The 22176-nt window shown below is 52.4% G+C and overlaps 3 protein-coding genes across 13 annotated transcripts in view; 1 reads left to right on the forward strand and 2 right to left on the reverse strand.

Annotated features, from left to right (window-relative positions):
- Positions 1-5209, reverse strand: PLPP6 (phospholipid phosphatase 6). Of its 4 annotated transcripts, none has more exons than XM_054072927.1 (3): positions 5145-5209; positions 4352-4759; positions 1-2492 (listed from the first exon to the last, which is right to left on the reverse strand). In XM_054072927.1, exons 1-3 carry the CDS (start codon positions 5152-5154, stop codon positions 2122-2124), a joined length of 789 nt encoding a protein of 262 aa, XP_053928902.1. In that variant the 5' UTR covers positions 5155-5209; the 3' UTR covers positions 1-2121. The 4 variants fall into 4 exon arrangements, with proteins under 4 accessions (XP_053928902.1, XP_053928900.1, XP_053928898.1 ...); XM_054072925.1 differs by lacking the exon at positions 5145-5209 and adding an exon at positions 5117-5140; XM_054072923.1 differs by lacking the exon at positions 5145-5209 and adding an exon at positions 5078-5122.
- LOC104066499 (protein FAM78B) overlaps positions 5166-22176 on the forward strand; it is a 27236-nt gene continuing 10225 nt past the window's right edge. The window contains exons 1-6 of one of the 8 annotated variants that reach the window (XR_008450961.1): positions 5168-5669; positions 7576-7717; positions 8378-8446; positions 11353-11793; positions 12798-12946; positions 15279-21278. Coding sequence is in view for 3 of the 8 variants with exons in the window: in XM_054072912.1 (XP_053928887.1) it covers positions 5173-5669; positions 7576-7717; positions 8378-8446; positions 11353-11745 (1101 nt within the window). In the remaining 5 variants the exon portion in view is untranslated. Of the gene's footprint in view, positions 5670-7575; positions 8111-8377; positions 11794-12797; positions 15123-15225; positions 15243-15278; positions 21279-22176 lie in introns of those variants that run through there. The other 7 variants (XR_008450960.1, XR_008450962.1, XR_008450963.1 and 4 more) reach the window with 7 other exon arrangements.
- On the reverse strand, positions 13258-15168 carry LOC128852865 (peroxiredoxin-6-like). The gene is made up of 2 exons (XM_054072928.1): positions 14809-15168; positions 13258-13395 (listed from the first exon to the last, which is right to left on the reverse strand). The coding sequence occupies exons 1-2, from the start codon at positions 15166-15168 to the stop codon at positions 13264-13266; spliced, it is 492 nt and encodes a 163-aa protein (XP_053928903.1). The 3' UTR covers positions 13258-13263.

A 22176-nucleotide genomic window follows, 5' to 3' on the forward strand; every position in this document is an offset into this window, starting at 1 on the left:
GAGTCAGTTCTCTGTGCCGGGCCAGCACCCAGGACAGGCAGCATGATGGGCAGTGTACACAGACACATCCCCTCAGGGCCTTCCCAGTGGGCAGAGCTGCTGTGGGACAAACCGAGGAGTAAGCACCCATCTCCTCCTTCCTATCAGTGGGCTGGCAGTCATGCTTAGAGGAGTGGGACACATGACAGGCACAAGAAGTGAGCACAGGTCTTGTTGGCAGAGGTGGGGGAAAGCAGAGCAGAGGTGAGAGGGCAACAGGCCAGTCTGTGACTCAGTGGGGCTCTGCACTGGTGATGGCAGGTGACACCACACAGCACATAGAGGGTCCTGCAAGTGAGCCATGATCAACTTTCGGAATACACACGAATGCGGGAACAAGCCACAGATGCAGAGTTGCTGCCATACTCCTCCTGGAGAGGAAGACCTTAATGGCTGTAAGAACCACTTGGACAATAAGCACCCCGTGTTTCGGAAAAAGTGGAGCTTAAGATGTTTTGGTACAGCTCAGCCAGCCCTGATCACCCCAAACCCTGGCCATACTGGAGCGTTCCACCCGCCTGTGGTCCTGCAGCCAAGGCAGAGCTCATGGCTGCTTTAGGGTGGGAGGGCTGGCCGAGTGCTACTGTGCACACACTGGACTGGCCGAATTGGCTGTGAGGCATGTGGTGCAACCCAGGGGATTTTCTTTTTATGACTGAAGTGCAAACCCACAGCTGGTGGCTTCACTGACTTGCCCTGTAGGTGGGTCCAGGTTTGGCTCTGGGGAACATTGTCATGTCATGCACTTTCATCTCATCTGTATAACTGAAGGTGGGTGATAGAGATGGGGGGCTTGTGCCAGCAGACCTCAGGCTGCCCCTGCAGCTTCACCCAGAGGTGAACAGCACACTTCAACACTGCCTGGTTTTAATACGACTTAATCTGTGCTTTCTAGGGCCCTCAGTACATGAAAAGACCTTAACAGCCATGATGAGCACCACCTGGACCAAACCACCCCCACTGGGAATGCTGTTTGAGCACAGTCCAGAGCCTTGTCTCCCTGCCTGGCTCTGGTCCCTCTTGACATGGATTCTGTGCTTTTTCTGGCTCATTCTCAGACCCATCTCATTACAGAGGCTCCTCACAGTCCCCTCCTGCCAAGGACAAGCAGTCCTCTAGGAGAAAAGGCTGCCAGGACCAACAGTGCCAGGGTAGGAGAGCCAGCCAGCCCAGAGCCCAGGGAGCCGTGGGCTGGCAGAACCAGGGCCTCTTGCTGAGCGGTGCAAGTAACCCTTGGCTCCCGGGGCTACCCAGCAGCCTAGGTGAGGGTGTATTCTAGCCAGGATCAGAGGCCTGCTCTGCAGTACTGGTAACTGGTAACATACTGACAAACAGTGGAGGAGGTAAAGGAGCTGTGAAACTTTGCACAAGGGCTTCAGGAGCAGGCTGCTGCTGGGAGCTGCTTCCCCAGCTGCCCAGCCTCTCAACTCATAGTATGAATGAAACAAGCCCTCAGTTGTACTATCCTTTCCCCATGGCACTGGGAGCCAGGGGCTTGTGTCCTTGTTGGTTGAGATGTGGCCTCAACACAGTGCTTAAATCCAGAGCAATAGGGAAGAGACATGCTTCTTAGGAAGGCAGAGCTCTTTATAGACCCAAGCAAGGACAGGCCCCAGTGAGTCCCCTTCAGGCAGACATCATGGAACAGGCTGCGTGGGGCACACTCACAACAGCAACACGAACAGTGGATTTACAGCACACAGATATGTGGGTGATTGCAGAGAAATCTCTGCAAGACAACAGCTACCACATACACCATGGACTAGTGCAACAGGCGCCCAGCAAGGGCATGTCAATTCACAGTATCAGCAGCAAGCTGACGGATGAACGCACCAAGCCCTCCTCAGGCATTGTAGGAACTGGTTTTTCACGGGAGACTAGTCAGTGCAGCTCCCTGGCCAGTGCACACCCTGACAGCGCATCAGGAGGGCAAGACAGCACCAAACATCAAAGTGTGGGACCAGGAGCCTGCAGCACCACTAGCGTTGAAGATTTGGCTGAACAGATGGAGCCTAGGATGTGAGTATCTGTCCCAGTATACCCTCCCTGTGCACACCTCCTGCTTTGGGAGAGTTCTGCCCATCAATGGCTCCAAAGTGCGAAGAGGGCAGGCGCGCTGAGTGGGGACAGCCAGCAGTACTCCACCACACTGTACAGCATGTAGCCCAGCAGCAAACCGAAGAGTACATCTGTCACGTTGTGCCTGCCCAGCATGACCCTTGAAACGCCAACGACGATAGCCCAGAGCACCACGAGGACCCGCAGCGGCACAGCAAGCACCAGGTGGTGCAGAACGAAGCGGCAGACCAGGGCGGCTCTGGTGGCATGGCCCGATGGAAAGGAGTACTTGTCTACTGAGATGGTGACGAACATGTCCATCTTGTTGTGGGTGGGCCGCCGCCGCTTGACAAGCCCCTTGACCACTGCCACTAACACCAGATCCAGCAGCAACGCTAGGAGAGAGTAAGAGAGAGTGAGGAATGTCTGGGTTTTGCTGTTTTGTCTTTTTCCCCTCCATAGAAAACAAGGCAAGAATCAAAGCAAAGACATTAGCTAAGAAGCAAGCACTCAGCTACCAATGCCTGTTAAGAGAAGGCAATGTTAGTCATGTCTGTGATGCCCAGGTGGGGAGAGCTTGGCACTTATCCAGTGCCTGGCCTTCTCGAGCATGAGCATGTCTTCAGTCTCCGCTCTTGCTGCACACAGACCCTGTGCAGTGCTAGACCCTCTGCCTGCCAAAGCCAGCAGCGCAGCTCGGCTCAGCTTGCACCCAAGGGCTTTTCTTTCCGTGTAACATATGCTCTCGACATACCTCAGTGCTCAAACTGACCCTTAATCTGCAGGCAACAGAGCAGTTAATATTCCCCACCACTCACTCCCCTCCTGACTCAGCATTGCTGTGTCTGCCCCCCTGGCTGGACTCACATCCACCTGGTGAATGTTCAACCTACTCCAACCCCTCGGCACTGACCAGGGTGAAGGCCCCAAGCTTACGCAGTGCTGCTGCTGCATCTGCAGCCCGGCTTCTCCGTGCTGCGAGGATTAAGCCAGAAAGCTAACCATGCTTTGGTTTACAGGAGCTGAATGAAGGATGATTTAAGTAACACCAGCTAAAGAGCTAAAGAATGTTGTAGTAGATGCCAAGGTGAAGCACATATGAAACGTGTTCAGCTGGTATTTGGCAAGAGCAGCTCCTCATGTAGGGCAGAGGGTGCTCTCTCCAGCCCTGCTAGCTTAGCTGGCCCAGCGCTTGCAGCGAGGCATTCTTCTTCCAAGGAAGCCTGGTATGAGAGACCAATTTCTAGTTGTCCTAAGGCTTGTTTCTGGGCACCAAATCTTTCCAGCTCTTCAGTTTGTTCTCTTTGGTTAATCATTTAAGAACATGTGTTTTTTTCCACAAGCAAACCTAGTTCAACTTCTTTTTTCCCCCTCCCCCACTCATAGTTTGGGAGATTCAACTTGGAAATTACGGAAAACTCCTTCCCCACACAAGTGCTACTACCCTGAGACAGGGCCCCAGACACAGGGGTGGCTCTGACCCAGAGCACTGAGAGCAGAGGCGAGGTCAGAGGCCTCCAGGTCCCTTCCTGCAGTTCTGCTGTGAGACTAATTTAACCCTGTGCTGCTGATGAAAAAGATGCACAAAATCATGTTTCCCACTAAGCAAATTTCAATTCAAATGATAAGCGTAAGTTACCAATAATTTGGAACTTAACAGAAGAGTGAAAACTGGATACATGAGAAGCTCTGTGGGTCTGGAGCTATTACAGCTTCTAAGTGAGTAAAAATGAAGACTCCAAGTATAATTAATAAGATAGAATGCTAGCAGGGGGATATCACACCACATAGGGTTAAAATGCATGCTTTAAACCAGGTTTCCTCACTGGCTGATACAGATCAATCCATGCAGGTACTGCCTGCAGGGAGCCTGGGGTGAAGTCCTCTGTGTGTCAAAGGAGCTTTTCAAGGAGCGGGTGGGTGTCTCCACACTAAGGTGCACCTGGAACATGCTGTTCTGATAAGCTGAAGAATTAAAGGACAGTTCAGCTCCCTGAAGTATTGTGCAACTGCAGAAGCAGTTTTGTTGTCAGGAGTTGCATGGCGTGCAGTCAGAGCTGTGAGATCAGCTGTACCCATTGCCACCACACCCTCCAGGGTCACTGTTGCTGATACCAGCACCAGCTATGGGGAATCAGCTGGCTCCCTCTGGGCTGCAGGAGACTGAGGTTTGCTCAGCTCTGCCCCATCCTTCAGGGCCCACATTCCCACCAGCCCTCGCCTACAGAGCCCTTTGGTGAGCCCCTGGCCTCACCGAAGAGCAGGTTGAGCAGCACCTCCCTGGCTGCTGAGCTGTCGCTCTGGCAGAGCCCGTAGAAGGTGCCGAGCAGCCAGGGGATGCCGTGCCCCGAAACTTCGATGACCTTCATCAGGGGCCGTGCACTTCCCCAGGCCGAACCCTCTCCAGCACAGACGCCCAGGCGCTTGGAGGCCCAGAGGTCAATAGCGAGCAGGGAGCTGAGAGCGATGCCAAGGAAGGAGGGGTTCAGCTTCATGCAGTCCTCCTCGGGCAGCGGAGCTGCTGCAGAGCTGCCTGACTCCTTGCGGCGTGACGGGCTGTCTGGGGCGCTGGGGCTGCGCTGGCTCACCAGTGACAGGAATTCCAGACGGCTGCTGCTGCTGCCCGTGCGTCGGTCGCGGCTGCTCCGGGGGCTCGGCATGGCTGCAGAGAGGAGGTGGCCAGCAAGAGGTGGGAGCTGCTCACCAGCTGCCAGGCGTGCTCAGGTGCCGGGACACAAGTGAGCTGCCCTGGAGCGCGTTTGTCACCCCCTGCCCAGGCTGCTTCTCCCCCTGCCCGGTCCCGCTTCTCCTCTGCCCAGTCCCGCTTCTCCCCTGCCCGGCCCCGACTCTCTCCCGCCAACCCCTGCTTCTCGTCCGCCCGACCTCGCTTCTCCCCTCCTGCCCAGCCTCACGCCTCCCCCTTGCCCGGCCCCGCTTCTCCCCCTTGCCCGGCCCCGCTGCCCCGCAAGCCCCGGCGCACCCCAAGGCCGCCCCCACCCGCTGCAGCGCCCGCGGCTACCGGCACTTCCGCTTCCGCCGTGACGCACCAGTTACCATGGCAGCAGGACGCCCCCAATGGCGGAGCCACGGCGCTCCCTGGCGGCAAGGAGGTCCACAGGGACGCCCCGCCCCCTCCCCCACGGCCGGCGTACGGCGGCCGGCGAGGGCCGGAAGAGTCGCGCCGGCGGCGCGTTCGCCCTGCCGGTGCCGGCGCGGCGATGCCCGGTGTGCGGGCGGCGGGGGGGGCCCGGCCCGGCTCCCCGGCCCCGCGGATCCGCGGCGGCGGCGGGTGACTCCGCCCCGGCGGCCATGGGGTGCCTGCAGAGCGTGGCCTGCAAGGCGCGGGTGCGGCGGGAGCAGATCGTGGTGTCGGACGTGTCGGCCACCATCGAGCCGGCGGCCACGGCCATTGAGGAGAGCTCGCCTGTGGTGCTGCGGTACCGCACGCCCTACTTCCGCGCCTCCGCCCGCGTCCTCATGCCGCCCATCGCCCGCCGTCACACCTGGGTGGTGGGCTGGATCCAGGCCTGCAACCACATGGAGTTCTACAACACCTACAGCGACCTCGGCGTGTGAGCGGCACCGCGGGACGGGGGCGGCGCCGGGAGGGACCGGGAGGGGACCCACACCGGGATGGGACCGGCACCGGAATGAGGGGATGGGACCAGGATGAAGGGACGGGACCGGCACTGGGATGGCACCAGCAACGGGATACCGGGGTGCGACTGGCACCAGGATGCAGGGATGGGAATGGCATTGGGATGCGAGTATGTGACTGGCACCGGGAAGCAACCCACACTGGAATGTGGGGATGTGACCGGCACTGGGATACGACCTGCACTGGGATGCGACCCCCACTGGGATGTGGGGATGTGACTGGCACTGGGATGCAGGGATGCGACCGGCACTGGGATGTGGGGATGGGACCGACACTGGGATGTGATGTGAGGATGTGACCAGCACTGGGATGCTACCGGCACTGGGATGCGGGGATGTGACTGGCACTGGGATGCAGGGATGTGATTGGCACTGGGGTGTGGGGATTTGATGGGCACTGGGATGTGGGGATGTGACTGGCACCAAGATGTGACCTGCATTAGAATCACGTCGATGTCTCCAGGCAGGAGCAGGGCCGTGGCAGCAGGTCCCGTGCTGCCCTCCTGCAGCCTCCCGTCCCAGCACCAGCGTGAGCACAGGTTGTGCTTGGTGATGGGAGATGGCAGACACACCTCCCGAGCTGCTCACAGGCTCAATTCTGAGACGCGGCGCCACTGGAGCCAGAACTGGGGCTCGGTGTGAGCTTTGCCACAGGAATGCGGGGATGCTGACGTATTTCGTGGCAGAGATTTGGGCTGAAATTTTTCACTAACATGGTCTGTGGCCAAGATTTCAGCTGGAATTTTCATTAATGTTGTCAGCCACCAAGGTTTAGGCTGGAATTTTTGGCTAACATTGTTGACAGCTGAGATTTGGGCTGGAATTTTTCACTAATGCAGTCTGCAGCCAAGATTTGGCCTGGAACTTTCTGATAGTGTCGTTGGAGGCTGAGATTTCAGTTGGAATTTTTCACTAACGGGGTTGGTGGCTGAGATTTAGGCTGGAATTTTTCATTAATGCAGTCAGCCGCCAAGATTTAGGCTGGACTTTTTAGATAATGTGGTTGACAGCTGAGATTTGGGCTGGAATTTTTCATTGAAGTGGTTAGCGGCTGAGATTTGGGCTGGAATTTTTCAGTAACATGGTTGGAGGCTGAGATTTCAGCTGGAATTTTTTTCTAACGTAGTCCACAGCTGAGATTTGGGCTGGAATTTTTCACTAAAATGGTTTGTGTCTGAGATTTGAACTGGAATATTTTGCTAGTGTGGTCATCAGGCAAGATTTGGGCTGGAATTTTTTGCTATCGCAGTCAGCAGCCAAGATTTCAGCTGGAATTTTTCATTAATCTGGTCAGCTGCCAAGATATAGGCTGGAATTTTTGGCTAATGTGGTTGGTGGTTGAGATTTGGGCTGGAATTACTCCCCTAGCCATATTACAGGGATTTAATTGCAGAATTGGGGTGTTGAATTCTTGTGCCCCTGTGCAGCCGTGTGGTTTAGAGGCGTAAAAAATGCAGACTTTTATTGCAGGAACGGGCTGCCGATAGGCTTGGCTGGTGCTGTGGATGGGGAAGGCTGTTCTCCTCCAGCGCAGGAGCTGATGAAGGAGAGTTGGCCCCAGAGAGACTCAGCAATGTGTTTTGGCCTAGTTGGTTGGATTGCAGGTTAATTAAAATAGTGTTGTGCAGGCAGAGCAGAGGCTTCAGCTGGTTGTGAGAGGCTCGATGAAGGAACTGAAGCCAAATATGTATTTGAAGGAGGTCTGCGAGAGTTTCTTGCAGGCAGGGAGAGGGTCTTCATGTTGCTTGGTCCCCCGTCCCTCGCTGGGCGCTGTTACTGCTATTTCCTTGCTGACCTGGCCTGTCTCTTCCCATTCACTAGGTCAAGCTGGGAGCTGCCTGACCTGCGAGAAGGAAGAGTAAAAGCCATCAGCGATTCGGATGGCGTGAGCTACCCCTGGTATGGAAACACCACAGAAACTGTGACCTTGGTTGGGCCCACTAACAAGATCTCCAGGTTCTCGGTGAGCATGAATGACAATTTCTACCCCAGCGTGACGTGGGCTGTCCCTGTGAGCAACAGTAATGTGCCGCTACTGACCAGGATTAAAAGGGACCAGAGCTTTACCACGTGGCTGGTGGCCATGAACACCACCACCAAGGAAAAGATCATCTTGCAGACTATAAAGTGGAGAATGCGAGTGGAGATTGAGGTTGATCCCATGCAGCTGCTGGGACAGCGGGCACGGCTGGTGGGAAGGACTCAGCAAGAGCAGCCCCGAATACTCAGCAGGATGGAGCCCATCCCACCAAATGCACTAGTGAAACCCAACGCCAACGATGCCCAAGTCCTCATGTGGAGACCCAAGCGAGGCCAGCCGATAGTTGTGATACCTCCCAAGTAAAGCAGTGCCAAGGTGTGTGTGTGAGGACCTGAGTGCTGTCAGCCTGCTGCAGGCAAACGAGGTTTCTGAGCCAAAGCAGACCTCTTGGGTTTTCCTGCTTTTGTAGCTGGGGTTGGAAGTGCTCTCCTCCTTAGTCAGGGAGTGAGCCTGGCTGGTGCAGGAGTGTGGAAGAGATATTGCTGATCTGGAGGATTTCCCAGGAAGCAGAATCAAGTACTTCTAGAGGCTTGTGGCTGACAAAGAGGCTGTCTGACTGAAATGACTTGTCTTTCCTTGCAGAGCGATGCAAGAAGCATGAGTACAATCGAACCGTGCCTGTGGCAAACGCTGCTTTCCATCCAGCTGGAGGTAGAAGGGGAGACGGTGCCTGCAGGATGTGGAGGGTCCTGTGGTGACCCTTCCCACCGGGGTGTGGGTGTCCTATGGTGTCTATAGCTATGCATTTTGGATTGATAATCCAATCCTCACCCTGCCCACTGGAACTGGGTGGGAGGGCTTGGGTGCAGAGCCGGAGCCTGGCACTGGCTGTTGCTGCTGCCCATAGGGGTTTTCCGCAGCCGAGGGGAAGCGGGATGTTTTGCATGCATCTGGGTGTGTTTGGAGTAGTTGTGAGTGTAGCAGATGCCATAGCTCTTTTCCGTCTTGGAGTGAGATCTAAGGGCAGGTTAGATGTCCTTTCATTTTAAGGTGCACCAAATCTTTGCAGTTCCCCAACCTTCCCCCCTCCAGATCCCACTAGCCCTTCTCTTATGGGAGCGAAAACCAATTCTCAGCCAAGGAAGACATTGGGAGTGGTGCCTGTTCACCCACCCTGGATGCGTGAGGTTCCCAAACTAACTTGCAGGTACCCTGGGACTCACATGCTTCCTCTGCAGATGTAAATTCCTTGCAAGAAATTCAGTGCTCGCTCATTTTCTGTGTAAATGGTGGCTTACGTGGCGACCTTCCTCTTCTACAGCCATCCAGGGAGCAGGGTAGATACTAGTAGGGATGCCAGCCATGGTGAGAAGGTGGCGACATACCTTGCCGTAACTCCTCAGGCTCTGTAGGGATAGGGCCCTCCTCTCTTGGGGTTGGAGGCCGAGGTGTGAGCAGGGGCTGTGCATGGGTTTGCCTGGAAAGGAGGAGGCAATCGTGCTGCCTGGGCACTGCCTCGTGCTGCTGGTGGTGCTTGAGACAGGTGGGTTATTTGCCTTTCTCCCTGCCCCTTGCTGCCTGGATCACTGGCATCATCCGGTCTGTGGTGCTGCAAGCTGCAATTCCCAAAGTTTAGTCTTTGGGATACAGCAGAGGTGAAAGCTGTGGCCATGCTGCCCATTTCACATGCCCCGCTGCTCCTGGATGGTTGCTTATGGGTTTAGCTGCTTTCTCCAGTCCATCCTCTGCCTTGGCATGAGCCTGTAACTCCTCCAGCTCACGCCCCTGCCTTTGCACCACAGGAGGTTTGTGCTGTCCTGGGGATGCGGGTCATTCCCACTGGGAGGGTTCCGTCTTCTGTCTCGCTGCCAGCAGAGCTGGGAAGCGTGGCTGAGTTGGGCAATTCCATGCAAAGCCTTCTTCCTGGTATTGGCAGTGCTGCCCTCAGCCTGGCTGTCAAGACACCCAGCCCGGTGCTGCTTTGCTCCCCACGGTGTGCCAGCACATCCCTGCGGCATCACACTGCAGAGCGTGGCCAAGCTCCTGCAAAGCTTCAGCCACAGCTAGTGCTTTTCCAGGGCAGGACATACACCCTGGTCCTTGCCAGTGAAGGGGCTCCCCAGGCATCTTAGAGCAAAACTCCCTGTGAAATCCCTGTGCTACTTAATATTCTCAGAAGTGTTTGCTGCTGACTGATTCTTCATTTATTTTTCCCTTTGGCAGCATTGCTTTTTGACACCTTGATGCACATTTCCCCATACTGGGGCCTCCTGCTTGGCCTCAAGGCGGGCTGGGAACCCGCTGCTTTTGGTGCCTATGTCTGGGTTTTGCCATGGGCTACAGCCTTGTGGTGGGAAGGGTTTGGAGGGAGAAGGGGCGCTGTGTTTTGGTTTGCTGTGTTTTCTGGAGCAAAACTTCTGCTGGGAGCTTCCTGGCATGGGAAGGTGTCCTGCTCTTGTGAGAGTCTGCCCCTGGCTTTATCCTGTTATGGGATTGATGACAGCTTTTGCCATGTGTTGTTTTTCAAAAAGCTTGTGGAAAGGAGTTAGAAGCTTTACGTACAATTTTCCTTAAGATTTGGAGGAGGAGGCAGGGTATCTTTCAGTTTGAAATAAGGCAGATGTATATTTTTGACCCAGTAGGACAGAAACTCCTCTGGTAACACCGGAGCTAAGAAGCCAGAGGAAGGAGTTGTCCTGCGGTGAACTCCCAGCTGGGGGAGGATGCTGTGCCCAGAGAGGCTGTTAGCCAGCTCCCCAAAATCTGGGGAGCTGCTGCGACACTGATGTGGTGCCAGCTGGCTAGGAGAGATGTACTGGTGCTGCAGGGATGCTGTTGAGTTTGTTGCCATCTTTTGGGATGTGCTGGCCAGCCAGAGACTTGGTACGTTGTCTGCCATGTCAGCCTGACATCAAAGCAGCAGCAGCTGCCGCTTCTGTCCATGCGTGTCTGAAGCATCCCCTGGATCGGTTTCCGTGCCTGGTGTAGCCATGTGCCTGAGCTCCAGGGCTGCCCCAGCCTGCAGGCAGGCTCTGGCTGAGCCCCGGCGCTGTGCCTGTGTTCACCCTGCTGGGCTTCTGCTGGGCTTTTGTGCCCACTCCTTCTCTGATGGCTGGATTTGATGCACTTAATCGAGTTCAACACATGGGATGTCTCTGTGGGCATAACCCTGCTGGAAAAAAAAAATGTTTGCAAAAATTGTTTGCAGAAGAAGAAAACTGCAAACAACGTTTGCAAAACTTTGCAGGCATTTTGTGTGTTCACAAAAAGTGTTGGTGCTTGGGTGTTGGAGCTGCATGAGCGTCTGCCCAAGTTCGGTATCACTGAGCTGTGGAGCCCAGGTGTGGGTCTCACGGTGCTGAATCGAAGGGGAGGGAAAGCGGGGAGGGAGTTTGGGGTCAGCTCACATCCCCGTAACCCACAGCCATATTGATGGGGACCCTGCCCTGTGCCCTCCTTTTGTACTGGCATCTTGTTTTCTCAGGGAGGGACAGGTCATGGAAATGCCCACCTGCCTGCTCCCCCTGTGCCCCTCGGGGTGCCCCTTCCCCTCCATCCCCATCCTTGGGTTATTTATTTGTTTGTTTATTTATTTATTTATTATCTATTTATTCAAGGTTCATTTAAGTTATTTACTGGTATTTATTGACGTCTGGACGTCAAGGGGTGATTTCAGCTGTGTGGCAGCTGGGTCTCCCCTCACCCAGGCCCCTACATTTTGGGGTGCTGCTGCACGTTCGGGAGCGCCGCTAAGGAGAGAGGTTTGTGGGCCCCTGTGCTCCTGTCCCCTTTTGGAGCCTGGAGGTGGAGAAAGGAAGAGGAATCACATCGGTGCCTGCGGTGATGACACCCCATGCCTGTCCCCTTCCTGCAGAAGCTCCAAGCCCCTGTGCCCTCTCCCCAGGCACTGGGCTCCCTCCTGTGCCCATTCGTATTTATTGGCCCGGCCTTCCAGCGTTTCTCGGTTTACTCCTGCTAGATTTGCTGTTGCCAGTTCCTGGAGACGGTGAGAAGAGCCAGGACATGTGGGTGTTGCTATGGAGAAAAGACCAAACCAGGTATTCTGCTGCCATGTGGGAAGAATCAGGAGGAGGAGGAGGAGAGGAACGCTGGTTTTGCAGAGTGCCTTAAACACAAATGACTTAACTGAGTAGGGGGCTTGGACTTCTGTCTCTGGATGTTATTACCAACTCAAACAAACATTGTATTTAACTTCTCTGGGATAAAAAGAAAACCACTCAGTCTGTACTGGAACCAAACCCTGTGTTTGTCTGACTTCATCTGGGTGGTGTGCATCTCCAGGGCCATGGTGGTGCTGGAGAGCAGGCAGGAATTCGTGGGCTTTCTGCCATCAGTCCCTACCTTGATTCAGTGGTATTGCATTGCACCTAGTATGTTGCTTACCACAAGCACCAACCCTGCTGGTCCCTGCACGCTGTGGGGTACGTTTCTGTCCTGAGCCAGCCAGTTTCTTTAGCAGCTGCTCATTTTGAGCGTTGCTGATGGTGCTGGCACCAAGGAGTGCTGGCACCGAGGAGTGCTGGCAGATGCAGTGAGCACATTTCTTTCCTAGCATTATATTAAAACATCGCTCATCTCTTGACAGTTCCCTTAGGCGTAGATGGGGGAGAGCAGGGAACAATTCTCATGGTTTGTATCATTGCCCGACCATGCCCTGGGAAGTGGGGTAGGACCCCCCCACCCAGCCGCTAATGGTAGGCCAGGCACAGGCATGTAACCTGAGCAACTCTCTTTCCCAGTGCTGAGGCTCTGCCACAAAGCAGGAGCAGCATGGCTACCCTGGGCACTGCTGCCTTGTCTGATATGATGTGCCCTGAGACAACCTGTGTTGCCACAGTGCTTTATTTATTGAGTAAGAACAAGGGCAGCCTGTGCTGCTGCCACCCACCCGTGGGCATGGGCACACATCCCAGCCGCAGGGCCTGGGGAACCAATGAATGGTGCAGGGAGCTGGGGATGCTGACAGAGGCAGACAAGGGATACTGCAGGTCATACTGAAGATCTGTTTATTTGTTCTATTCTGTCTTCCATAAAACCCCAGATCAATCAACTTCCAGCAGAAGATGAGAAAGCAGTTCAGTGAGAGATTTGGCTCTGCAGCTGCTCCTCTACACATGGGAACAAAGGCGTTAATGTGTTAGTGACGGCTGCACGAAGCAGTTTGGATCCCCCAGAGCTCCCTGATGGGAGGTGAGTGAGCCCAGCAGGACACCCTGCTCCTCACCGTGCCTCCAGGAACAGCTTGCCTGGTGCTGAACAGGAGAGCCCCCACTGCTCTGCTGACCTCTTCCTTGTGGGGCTGATTCAAGGCAAGAAAACATCTGAGGTTTTAGTTTTGAGGAGATGTAGGGGGCAGGAGGATTGGTTTAGTACTGTGATGTGCCATCAGTGAGCGTAACAGTACAAAGCTGCTGATTGCCTGGCATCAGGGAAGCAGGAGCTAGGCACAGGGAAGGCTCCCGATGCCAAACGCTCTGCAGCCTGGTGGGGCAGATGGTTAGGCCCACTCACTCCGGATGTGGGGTGTAATGCAAGTACTTCTTGCCTGACGGGAGGTCCTTTGTGAAAACTCCTTTGGGAAAGAGCTTCTTTGCTTCCTCATCAGGTAAGGTGGGCACGACCATGACACTGTTGCTAGGCTGGGGACAGAAAGGGAACTGTGAGAGCAGCAGAGGAGCTGGCTGGATTGGAGGCAGGTGACACCATTTCCTCATAAACACTCAGCCCCAGCAACCAAGGCATATGCTCAGCAACTCTGCCTGGAGCCAGCAGTGAGGATAGAGTAGGAGCTACAACAGGAGGTTTGGGTGATGTAGAAAGGGAAAACTCTGTTGGCAGCCTCCAGCCCAGCCAAGGGGATCCCACAGCCCAGCCCTTCCCCTTGGGACTGCCATGGAAATGGGGAGTACTGGGAAGGGAATTGAGCTCCTTTACAATGCAGGAGGGTGCACAGCTTGCCTAAGTCTGCTCATCTGCCCCAGCCAGGCAGTGCTGGCTGCCCCTTGGCATGCCAAGCCTTGGGGAAAAATATGCTTCCCTGGGAGGGAAGGTGGTGGGTAAGCTGGCCCCAAACCACCAGGAGCTTAGCCTGCAGGAGACAGGGGTCTTCAGTGGCAAGGCTGCTTGCGCGCTCTGCTTTGCCCCAGGAAGTGAAGGTGCAGTTTGTGTGTGCTCAGCACATGGGTGCTGGTGTCGAGGGGTGGACAGGCACAGGGATGTGAACTGATACCCAAAGTTACTTGACCTCTGAGGCTTGTGCCTATGAGGCCTTCCTGCCCAGATGGAGCAGGGGTTTGGGACAATGCTCTGGGAGCCTAGTCCTGCCTCATAACACGGGAGGACTTCTCCAGGAAACCTTGTAACAGCAGGAATGTGTCCTCTGCCTCCAGACAGGCAGGCTTCCCCAGTAAGAGCTATGAAAGCCAGTAGGAGGACAGGTCCAGGAGCTGAGCAGCCTGGCTGGGCTGAGGAAACACTGGCTGGGCTAAAGTGGCTGGACTCTGCTGCTTTTTACCTCTTGTTTTACCTTGGCTGCCCAAACTGTTTTGGGGAGTTTTAAATAATGGTATTGAACAGGTATGGCCACAACTAATCAACTTCAGATAGTAATTTGCCATGAGGATAGGCTTCAGCTGTGTATGAGCTGGGCAAAGCGGGGCCAGGCCCGTACTGGTCCTTCCTGGCTCAAAGGCAGCAGAGCAGCAAGCCAGTGTCCCACGCTTGCTGCTGTGCTGGCTTTGAGTGGATCCTGGCATGCTGACACCTCGTAATGCCCTTCCTTATCATAGACAACAAGGCAGGACCTGTCCTGGCCCAAAGCTCATATCGACAGCCAGAAAGGCTAAGCCCAGTATCCACTGGCACCAGGGACCAAGGAGAGCGAAGGGAGGTTCCTGTGGCTGACTCGAGGCTGCAACAGCCACAGGCCTGGGCTGGGATCTAACACACATTCCAAGACCTCAGCAGGTCTCCCCACCCCATGTAAGGGAGGCTGGTTGACCTTTCTATGCATGTTTTCAGTGCCCAGCTGCGAGCCTTGCTCCTCTTCTCACCTTCCAGTTCACAGGGGTAGCGACCTTCTTGTACGCCGTCAGCTGCAGGGAGTCCACCACTCTCAGGATCTCATCAAAGTTTCTCCCAATGGTGGATGGGTACAGGATGCAGAGTTTCAGTTTCTTATCTGGGCCAAAAATGAACACCTGAACACAGGGAGACAGGGTCAGGAGTTGGGCAGAAGATGTTTGTCCAGCTGCCTTGCTGGATCTGCTCAGCCCTGCTGCTCCTCCCTTTCCTTGGAGGTGGCCTGTTTGATCACAGGTGTCGGGACAGGGGAGATGCCATGGTGGGGAACTTCTAGAGCAACAGATGATGCCCAGGCACAGGAACAGGGTGTTTGCTCTGGGAGCTCCCATTTCCAATGCCAGCTTGTTTTACTCTCCTTGACCTGAACCTTTCTAATCCAAGCACAGGAAGGAAGAAGGAAACTCCAGCAGATCAAACACTTTTGTCCTTACTGTGTTAGGACAGGCACAACCAGGAGGAGTTGGCATCAACAGCAAGATGGAGCTGTTGCCAGCATGCTTGTGCTGCTCCAGCCTCTTCCTGCAGCACAACCCATGCATCCAGCCCAAGGAAGTCAGTCGAGCTCCTGAAGATGGTAATGTCCACCCACGTAAGCAGCCGGCAGCGGCCGCCAGGGGGCGGTGGCGCCGCGCTGGAGCCCCTTACAGGCAAAGGAGCCGCCGCCTCAAGCTGGGAGGCTCATAGACTCATGGAATCACCGGGTTGGAAAAGACCTCTTGGATCATCGAGTCCAGCCATTCCTATCTGCCACTAAACCATGACCCGAACCAATTCGTCTACCCATCTTTTAAATACATCCAGGGATGGTGACTCCACCCCCCTCCCTGGGCAGCCTCTGCCAGTGTCCGATGATCCTTTCAGTGAAAAGTTTTTCCTGATATCCAGCCTGAACCTCCCCTGGCAGAGCTTGAGGCCATTCCCCCTTGTCCTGTCCTCTGTCACTTTGGAGAAGAGGCCAGAACCCTCCTCTCCACAACCTCCTTTCAGGTAGTTGTAGAGAGCAATAAGGTCTCCCTTCAGCCTCCTCTTCTCCAGGCTAAACAACCCCAGCTCTCTCAGCCGCTCCCTGTAAGACTTGTTCTCCAGCCCCTTCACCAGCTTAGTTGCTCTTCTCTGGACACCCTCCAGAGCCTCAACATCCTCCTTGTGGTGAGGGGCCCAGATCTGAACACAGTACTCGAGGTGCGGTCTCACCAGTCCTGAGTACAGAGGGAGAATAACCTCCCTGGACCTGCTGGTCACACCGTTTCTGATACAAGCCCAGATGCCATTGGCCTTCTTGGCCACCTGGGCACACTGCTGGCTCATGTTCAGTCACTGTCAACCAACACCCCCAAGCCCTTCTCCTCTGTACAGCTCTCCAGCCACTCTTCCCCCAGTCTGTAGCAGTTCATAGGGTTGTTGTGCCCCAAGGGCAGGACCCAGCATTTGGCCTTATTAAACCTCATACCATTGGTCTCAGCCCATCAGTCCAGCCTGTTCAGATCCCTTTGCAGAGCCTCCTTATCCTCAAGCAGAGCGACACTTCCACCCAGCTTAGTATTGTCTGCAAACTTGCTAAGGGTGCATTCAATGCCTTCATCCAGGTCGTTCATAAAAATACTGAACAGGACTGGACCCAGCACTGAGCCCTGGGGGACACCGGGAGGCATGTGAAATGCTTCTCCTCCTGCACAGTTCCCTCATCTCCAGCGTCCGACTGGTCCAACAGCACAGGGGGCTCTGCCCCAGCGGAGCTTTCTCTCTTCTCCCCATCACTGCTGTTGTAGAGAGTTTCTTTGAGACACTGCGACTAAAGCAGCTAAGATCTGTAAATGACATTAACTTGGAAGTGAACTAATTAATCCCATCATCACTCATTACCTGATTACACATGACCTCACCGCAGGCTCTTGAAGTAACTCTTCTTCCCTGGGCATATAAACTGGGCAGCTGGTATCTAAGCAAGGTCAAGCTGAACACTGCATCCAGACAGAATTCAGGAAGTGTGGGAGGACATCCCATGGGTACAATAGAAATGGGACAAGGACCACTGATGACTGTTTCAGGCTAATGGGAAGATGAACTTTTGGGGCAGGACCATTTTCCCCTCTCCAGGACGGCAATGCACTCCCCTTCTATTCCCCCTGCCCCAAAATCAAAGCTGTAAGGATCCCCTGCTGGCAGCTCTCTTCTGCCATAAAAAACAAGCACGTTTTAATGGAAAACGAGAAGCAGAACAGATTATAACACGTACAGGAGCAAGCACAGGCAAGTGGTGAAGGTGGGAGGAACAGGAAGATCCTCAGGCAGTGGGGTTTTCCAGGGCTGTCTATATTGCTGAATCCTGGAGGAGCCCTGTCCCTAACTTGGTTGCTGTGGGAACACTGAGATGTCAGGAGGCTGTACCAAAGATGAGGATAGCTGAAATGATTGCATTGGGCAGGCAAAGGAGCACACATCCATAGGAAAAAACATTCCATTGCCCTCAGCAGTCAGAGAGGAATGTGGTTTTCAATTAGATTTTGGGGCATAAACCAATGAAGACAGGAAAAGTTCCTGTTCACTAAGTTGCTTGTAAGCTGACCTGATTGAACAAATTCTTTGAGATCTTCACAGGTGACAGGCTGCAAGCAAAGAGGAGAGAGGATTCACTTACACAAGCACAGAATGTCCTAGGCTTTCACTAGCAAGTACCAAAAAGAAACAGACAGCCCTTTAAGAGAGCATCTGTTTTCCATCCTTTTCTCCTTGTTTTCTCCATCCTTTACTGAATACAGGGGGGACATTAGTGACAAAGGATGAGGATAAGGCTGAGGTACTTTATGCCTTCTTTGCTTCAGTCTTTAATAGTAAGGTGAGGTGTTCTCTGGGTATTGAGCCTCCTAAGCCAGAAGACAGGGAGGGAAAGCAGAACAAAGCTCCCATGATCCATGAGGAAATGCTTAAAGACCTGCTTGGCCAATTAGACATTCAAAAGTCTATGGGGCCAGATGGGATCCACCCGAGGGTATTAGGGGAGCTGGTGGAGATCCTCGCCAAAACACTTTCCATCACCTACCAGCAATCCTGGCTGACTGGGGAAGTTCCACTTGGCAGGAGGCTGGCTGATGTTACACCCGTTTACAAGAAGGGCTCGAGGGAGGATCCAGAAAACTACAGGCCTGTCAGTCTGACCTCGGTGCCAGGGAAGGTCATGGAGGACATCATCTTGAGAGTGTTATCACACAGCACACACAAGACAATCAGGTGATCAGACCCAGTCCACACAGGTGGACTGGCAGGTCCTGCCAAACTAACCTGATCTTCTATGACAAGGTGACCTGCTTGGATCACCTTGGATGAGGGAATGGCTGTGGACATAGTGTACTCGAACTTCAGTAAAGCCTTTGACACTTATTTCTCACAGTATCCTCCTTGAGAAACTGGCTTCCACTGGCCTGGACAGGTGCACCCTCTGCTGGGTAAAAAACTGTCTGGCTGGCTGGGTCCAAAGAGTGGTGGTGAATGGAGTTAAATCCACATGGAGGCCAGTCACGATTGGTGTTCCCTGGGTCTCAGTGCTAGGTCCAGTTTCTGTTCAGTATCGATGACTTGGGTGAGGGGTTTGAATGTACCCTTAGTAAGTTCACGAACGACACTAAGCTGGGAGGAAGTGTTGCTCTGCTCGAGGGTAGGGAGGATCTGCAGAGGGATCTGAACAAGTTGGATCAATAGGCTGCATCCAACAGTATGAGGTTCAACAAGGCCAAGTTCTGAGTCCTGCACTTGGGACAACAACCCCGTGCAGTCCTACAGGCTTGGGGAAGAGTGGCTGGAAAGCTGCCTGGCAGAGAAAGACCTGGTGGTGTTGGTTGACAGCTGACTGAACGTAAGCCAGAAGTGTGCCCAGGTGGCCAAGAAGGCCAATGGCATCTTGGCTTGTATCAGAAACAGCATGTCCAGCAGGACCAAGGAAGGGATTTTCTCTCTGTACTCAGCACTACTGAGGCTGCACCTCGAATACTGTATTTAGTTTTGGGCCCCTGGCTACAAGAGAGACATTGAGGTCCTGGAGTGTGTGCAGAGAAGGGCAATGAAGCTGGTGAAGGAGTCTTATGTCTTAAGTCATAAGTCTTATGAGGAGCAGCTGAGGAAACTGGGGCTGCTTAGCCTAAAGAAGAGGCTGAGGGGATACCTTACCGCTGTCTACAACTACCTGAAAGGAGGTTGTAGAGGTGTGGGTGTTGGTCTCTTCTCCCAGATGATAGCTGATAGTACAAGAAGGAATGGCATCAACTTATACCAGAGGAGGTTCAGACTGAACATTAGGAAAAATTTCTTCACTGAAAGGGTTATCGGGCACTGGAACAGGCTGCCCAGGGAGATGTTTGAGTCACCATACCTGGAGGTATTTAAGACAGGTAGATAAAGTGCTTAGAGATATGATGTAGTAGTGGACAAGTACAGTTGGACTTGATGATCTCAAAGGTCTTTTCCAACCTAGTGATTCTATGATTCTATATATATAAAATACAATAATATGTCTATTTATTTTAAGTCTGCAGAGAAGTGCACTCTAGTTGTGTGGTTAACATGGGAAGTTTGCCTCAGAGCTATCCTGACCAAGCTGCTCCCTCATCTGATCTCCTCCAACTTTCAGCTCTCCACCAGCCCCTCAGCCCTCTAATCCCCCCATTCTTCTGGTTATGATTTTGTGCCAGTTGACTGAGCTAGCTCGGGACTTAAGTGCTAGCACTTTCAGAGAAAGAAGCACACTATTTGCAGTGCATGTAATTAGGGCAAATGTTATTTCACAAACTACCTCTATGCCTATCACATTAATTCAGTTTCATGGAGAGAAATACTTGCACAGCCACTATTCACTTGTTTTGCACTTTTCTAAATTCTCGGGAATGAGTGAACAAAACCATTAATTTTCTGCTGATACAGACTTTCTAGGTCTGCTCAAATAAACATTCAACCGTGCCTGGTAGGGTGGGGCTGAAGTCTGTTTTTTCTAAACATCTCATATTGTCATTCTGAAACTTACAGGCGTGATCAGCTTTGCAGGATTTCCCTTTCATGCTGGGAGCAACGAATAAGCCAGCATGCAAGGAGCAGCACAGGAAAAATTACAAAGTGCAACAATCATTCATTTTTCACCACAATCCCAACACCACTCCCATGCAAACGGATGGTAAATCTTTCATTGACAGCAAGAGTTCAAGGTCTGACCCAGACTCAGCCTCAGTGTATGAAGATGTGACCACAGAGGATCTGATGCAGGTCTGGTCTAAGTGGGCTGAACTATTAACAACTTTGATAGAATTTCCACCACCTTTCGCCAGGAGCAAATTTGATCTGAGCATTAAATTAGTATTGTCTTTACACAACCCTTGCAGTCTCCTTTCTGCTTCATGATGCTTTTGCTATTGGTAATTTACTGTTGTATAATAACAAAGACTAAATAAACGTGCCTTTTAGAAACCAATCAGCAGGATCCTGTGACAGACCACTGAACAGGGAGTAATGGGGAACAATGCTTGACCTGCTTAAAACAACAGAATAACATAACACTTCAGAGAAGCAAGACAAAAAGCATGAATTTTTATCCATCTCCAGAGAAGACAAGTAAAGGGCTTAATTTCAGCTTCCCCAGCACTTTACATATAAAAGCTCTGTTTTGAAATACAGACAGCAACCACAAACGGAACTGTAGTAATGTCTCTGCAATCAAAACAGTTCTGGGTACATCTGCATGCCTGGGGGCAGATAAATTAAGAGTATCTAGACTGGCAGGATGCAAGACAGATCAAGTCCAGACACCAGCTAGCGATGTTAGCGCTGCTGAAAGCAGTAAGCCACACAAATATGTTCCATTAGCTTAGGCTGCCTTGTGGTTACCCAGCTATACAGCTTTCAGGCTGAGATGACCAGGTCAAAGCACAGAGATGTGTCTGCACATGACATACCTTCCATATGAAAGGCAAATTAAAATCAAACACAAACCTCCAGAAACGTGTAGCTACAAATGGAAACAAGAAGGACAGCCTGTTCTTCTGGTCTCCTTTTGCTTTTCATCTCACTTATTCTTACAAACTTCACCTTTGCAAGCTTTAATAAATTCACAGAATACTGTGGTAGCATTTTAAAGATTTCTAGGATCAAGGCAAGTCCAAGCCTTTTTCCTAAATCCCTCTCCAGGTCACGTTCATTTAACTCCAAGGCAAATACACACAGAGCCATTCAGAACAAGGAGTCAAAGGCAAATGACTGGCAGTGTTTACATTCTCCTCTCATGTATCATCAGCGACAGAAACTGCTGTACCTCAACCACAACTAGTCAAACAGGCCAGACATTTCTTTGTACTGGACACAGCAGTAACATACAGCCTGCGTGACTGTGACTGAGCCCCTATCATTCTGACAATGTGGAGAATGTGTTCATGAAGGCCTTATGAATTACGTTTGTGCCCATGTCTGTTAGACTAAAGCTTTATTTAAACCGCAGGGCTTGTCCAAGTCCTCCACTACCTCCACGTTCATCTAAAATTCCAAGTCTAACAGCAGAGCTAACAACACAGTACTACTGACCTTTAAGGGCTGTCAATTTAAATAGAGTATTTCCAGGCTAGCATGCCATGAACTGAGGCCGGTCACAGTGACAGACCAAAGCCAGCTCAGCGGCACTCTGGGACAGAACCAAGCAGAAATCTAAGATGCGTTTGTTTCTGCCTTCATGTAAGGAGTTTGTATTTTGACACCCTTTCTACGCCTACAGCACAATAAATTGTAGGAATTGCAGTGTTACCTGAATTTGCAGGTTTTGCAGACATTTTAAGTTCAGTACAAAGTATGTATCAGAAATAAAATGTCATAGGCTTCATTCATTATGTCATCTAAACTCTGAACACGCTAAAGCAATCATTTTCCTGCCTCTAAAAGCCCGGCAGACATGGACCTATTTGATGCAGTCAGGCAATGCTCATAAGTGACAAGCTTTTTTTCAGTTCCTTTGCTGTGAATGGGAGGTCTCGTGCACACAATTATATCAGTGAAAATCGTATTTCTTATTTGTGGGAACTCCACTTTCAGTTTCATTAAATTATTGCCAGATTATAATCACAATGAGGAAACTCAGCTAAGGCGTTGCAGTTTATTGATGGATGGTGGGGAGTACTCAGTCTGGTGGTTAGAGTTCCATTATTTTGCGGTTAATATTGTTTCTTTTCTGATTCATTGTATTACAACAATGACATTCATTTAGAAGGGAAGGAGAAGTTTTATTACGTTGATTTCCCATAGCAGAAAGAAATGAACAAGTCTCAAGGAAACATTTTCAGGAAGAAAGATCAAAACTATGGTTATTTTATCAA

The sequence above is a fragment of the Cuculus canorus genome, chromosome 8, assembly GCF_017976375.1.
Source record: "Cuculus canorus isolate bCucCan1 chromosome 8, bCucCan1.pri, whole genome shotgun sequence".
In the NCBI taxonomy this organism is placed as follows: domain Eukaryota; kingdom Metazoa; phylum Chordata; class Aves; order Cuculiformes; family Cuculidae; genus Cuculus; species Cuculus canorus.